At 55.2% G+C, this 3,751-nt stretch overlaps 1 protein-coding gene across 1 annotated transcript in view; it reads left to right on the forward strand.

Annotated features, from left to right (window-relative positions):
* EGFR (epidermal growth factor receptor) overlaps positions 1-3,751 on the forward strand; it is a 44,715-nt gene that overhangs the window by 19,280 nt on the left and 21,684 nt on the right. Inside the window, exons 14-15 of the mRNA XM_015559686.1 lie at positions 1,000-1,035; positions 3,677-3,746. Coding sequence (XP_015415172.1) covers positions 1,000-1,035; positions 3,677-3,746 — 106 coding nt within the window. The remainder of the gene's footprint in view (positions 1-999; positions 1,036-3,676; positions 3,747-3,751) is intronic.

The raw sequence follows: 3,751 nt of genomic DNA on the forward strand, positions 1-3,751 counted from the left end.
GTGCATGGGCGGGACTTGGTTGGAGGAGCATGGTGGGCGGGGCACAGTGGGAGGAGCATGGTGGGCGGGGCACAGTGGGAGGAGCATGGTGGGCAGGGCACAGTGGGAGGAGCATGGTGGGCAGGGCTTGGTGGGAAGAGCACATGGGCGGGACATGGTAGGAGGAGCCTGGTGCAGACCTCTTCCCACGCTTGAATGCACTTCCCTCTCCCCAGGCCGTTTAATTGGCGTGGTCTGTTTTCCTGTTGACACTTACAATGGTGCCCGGGGCCCGGTGCTCAAGAGTCACCGTAAGGCAAGCGCTGTCCCTGCCTCCTATGACATTCAGGTTGTGTGGCCCTGGAGGAAGCCAGCCCCTGCTCCCGGCTTTCGGGCCTGCAGTCCTCATCGCCACCCAGTCCCCTGCCCCTGAGGACTGTGTCCTCGCTCACTTGCATCCCCCTAGTTCCCCCTTGGGCCAGCACGACCCAGGACCTGGTTCTGTTCTGCCCTCTTGTACCCTCGAGACAGCTGTGAGACAGCTGTGCCTGCACCAAAGCAATACGTGGAAACACTTCAATACAAGACCGGAAACTCCCTGCTTTTCAACACTAGGACAGTCCCTGTCGCAGAGTAGACACTCAAAAATATTGGCCGAGTGAATAAATGCGTAAGAATAAATGATTAACCACTGCCCCCAGATTGAGATGCATCGCGGTTTTAACGCTTTGAGAGGAACTTAACCCTTCTCCACTTGGAACTGTGCTGAGTCGGGGGGGGTGGGGGGAGGAGCAGAGGTTATGAGTCCCGGGCACTCAATCTCTGCCACTTAAGTTATCACGACCCTGGGCGTCTCACGCACTAGTAACCCCTCTGGGCCACGGCTTCCTAAGAGAGAAGAGAGAGGGTTGCCTGATGATGGAATAAAAAGAGGCTTGCTCATGACTTAACAACAGCTCTTCCAGAGAACATGCTAAGGAAGAGAACACTCAAAGCGTATTTCTCTTTTGCTCCCTGCAGCTGCACGGGGCCGGGTCTTAAAGGATGCACGAGCGAGTAAGTATGACCGCGTTGTCTAATGGGCAGGGACAGTGCCCGCCGCATTGCTGGCTCCCTCTACCTGGCCAGGTTCTTCCCTCTGGGCAGCACCTGCTGGTCCCCCGACCCACCATCTCCGGGTCTGGTGGGGTGCTGCCGTGAGGGGTGCAGGAACTGCGTGCTCGATGCCCACACTCCTTCCTCTGTCTTTCCTCTGTCCGACTTCTTTGGTCACACCTGTGTGGTTGGACCCTTCCCTTCTCCTAGCTTCTCTGCCTCCCTCCCTGGCCTGTGGCCCTGCCACAGACCTGTGCCCCAATGACCTTTCTGCTCGGCGACAAAGCTCCAACGTGAGGTTTCTCCCTGATCTTTCTCAGGCCACCTCCTCAGCATTTCAGTTCTGGTCACTTTGCCGTCGTTGCTGAAATGCGGCCCTGGGACCAGCAGAGCTGGGCTTCCTGTTTGGACTCAGCAGGGAAGAGTGGGGTTATCTATGAGTAAAGTCTAGAAAGGAATCAGATTTATACAGATATCTGTCGAACGTCAAGGAGAGAGAAACATCCATCGCTGCCTCCTGCATGCCACCTATGGGGATCAAACCTGACGCCCAGGCAAGTGTCCTGACCAGGAATTGAACCTGCAACCTTTTCGGTGCATGGGATGACACCCAACCAACTGAGCCCCACCAGCCACAGTGAATCTTAGACTTTTTATTGAAAATGTTCCTTTGTTTTGGAACAGATCGACGGAATCCCTCTCAGTGCCACGGACGCTTCCCCCAAGAATCAGCCGTGGTCACGGAGCCTTCCGGCTCTCCGGGGAACGTCAGGGCACACAGGAGGCCGCTGCAGGGAGAAAGGTTTCTTCAGCCCTCCCTCTTCCCGGGCCGGGCACAGCCAGCTCCTGCTGCTCCTCCACAGTCATCGCCTCCACTGAGGTCCCTCTCGCCCACAGACACCCGTCCAGCACCTATCTTTGTTGTGTTCACTCTTTTAAGTTTTGCCATTCCCTTGCCATTCACTCACCCTCATTATGCCTCAACGTGGAACACATCTTCTGTAGGAACAGATTCGTTCCTGTACCTCTCTTACGTTCCCTCCAAAACCGTGGAAACCCATGAGCTCCAGCGGCAGTGGTGGGCAGATGGTCGGACGCGGGGGATGGCTCGTGTACTCTAAGCAGAACATGTTGTAACTGTCACTTTCACGAAGTGCATGTGACCCACTAACGAGAAATTCGTAAGGACGACGTCCCATTATTGTACATCCAAATGCCGCCGCTGGTTGATCTTCGCTGTTTGTTTACATTTCTACCTGGAGCGATGAAGTCTGCCGGAAGCTGAAATGGCATCAATACTTAAGAATAACAACTTTATATTCAAATTCAGAATCTTCTGCTTCAGACGGCTCTCTGCCCAGGGAGCTTTAGATTTTGAGTTTGAGTTTCGCGCTCCCTGGAATCAGGCACAACCTCACCTGGGGGATCGAGGCTGCAAGGAGACACCCCTGGTCTGGGACAGGGGTGCTCTCTGTGAGGTCCCCTCATTGCACAGCACCACCCCCCCCCCGAGCAGTACTTAAGAATAACAACTTTATATTCAAATTCGGAATCTTCTGCTTCAGCCAGCTCTCTGCCCAGGGAGCTTTAGAGTTTGAGTTTGAGTTTCGCGCTCTCAGGAATCAGGCACAACCTCACCCGGGGGTTCGAGGCTGCAAGGTGACACCCCTGGTCTAGGACAGGGGTGGTCTCTGTGAGGTCCCCTCATTGCACAGCTCCCGCGAGCTCACGCGAAGCGCTTCCGCGGCTGTGGTGCCATCTTGAAAGCCAAGGGCCCTTCGAGGAGGCTCGGCGTCACTGACAGGCCCTCCCCAGCCAGGCCAGCGGACAGTACGGGGCTCAGGATGGGAGGCCACTGCTTCCGACGCACAGAGACTCTGAGAGATGCATCCCTCTCTCTAAAAAAAAATAATAATAATTACATATTAATATAACCACTATATGGAGAGATCCAGATAACAAGGCTTGGCATCACTGACAGGTCCTCCCCGGCCAGGCCAGCGGACAGCGCGGGGCTCAGGACGGGAGGCCGCTGCTTCCGACGCACAGAGACTCTGAGAGATGCAGATTCACATGGAAACCGGAACTGAAGTCTGAGTTACTTGTGGAATTAATGTCTTTTCTTAAAATCAACAGATTGAAATAGAACCATTGCCCTGCCCCCGTGTGGCTCAGTTGGTCGGGCATTGTGCTTGCACCAAAGGTGGCTGAGTTGCCGGTTCAATTCCCAGTCAGGACACATGCCCAGGTTGTGGGTTCCATCCCCAGTGGGGATCAGGCAGGAGGCAGCCGATCAGTCTCTCTCTCTCTCTCTCCTTTCTCCCTCTCTCTAAAAAAAAAATAATAATAATTACATATTAATATAACCACTATATGGAGAGATCCAGATAACACCTCAATTTGAAAAGTGCAACACAGCCAGGTGGGGGGCGAGTGGGGACGCTGCGGGGACCCTCAGCTGCTCCCCCCTCAGCGGCTGCAGCGCCTCTCTGAGCGTGTTCAGTGGCGTCAGCGTTTCAGCACAGGCAGGACATAGGTGAAACACAGATGCCATGATGTCGGGCAACACCCTGACCTTCCCCCGTGTCTGCACCTCCTTCAGGCCCAAGTTCCCGTCCATCGCCATGGGGATCGTGGGCGGCCTCTTCCTGCTGCTGATGGTGGCGCTGGTGGTGGG

Source organism: Myotis davidii, unplaced genomic scaffold (genome assembly GCF_000327345.1).
Source record: "Myotis davidii unplaced genomic scaffold, ASM32734v1 scaffold573, whole genome shotgun sequence".
Classification (NCBI taxonomy): domain Eukaryota; kingdom Metazoa; phylum Chordata; class Mammalia; order Chiroptera; family Vespertilionidae; genus Myotis; species Myotis davidii.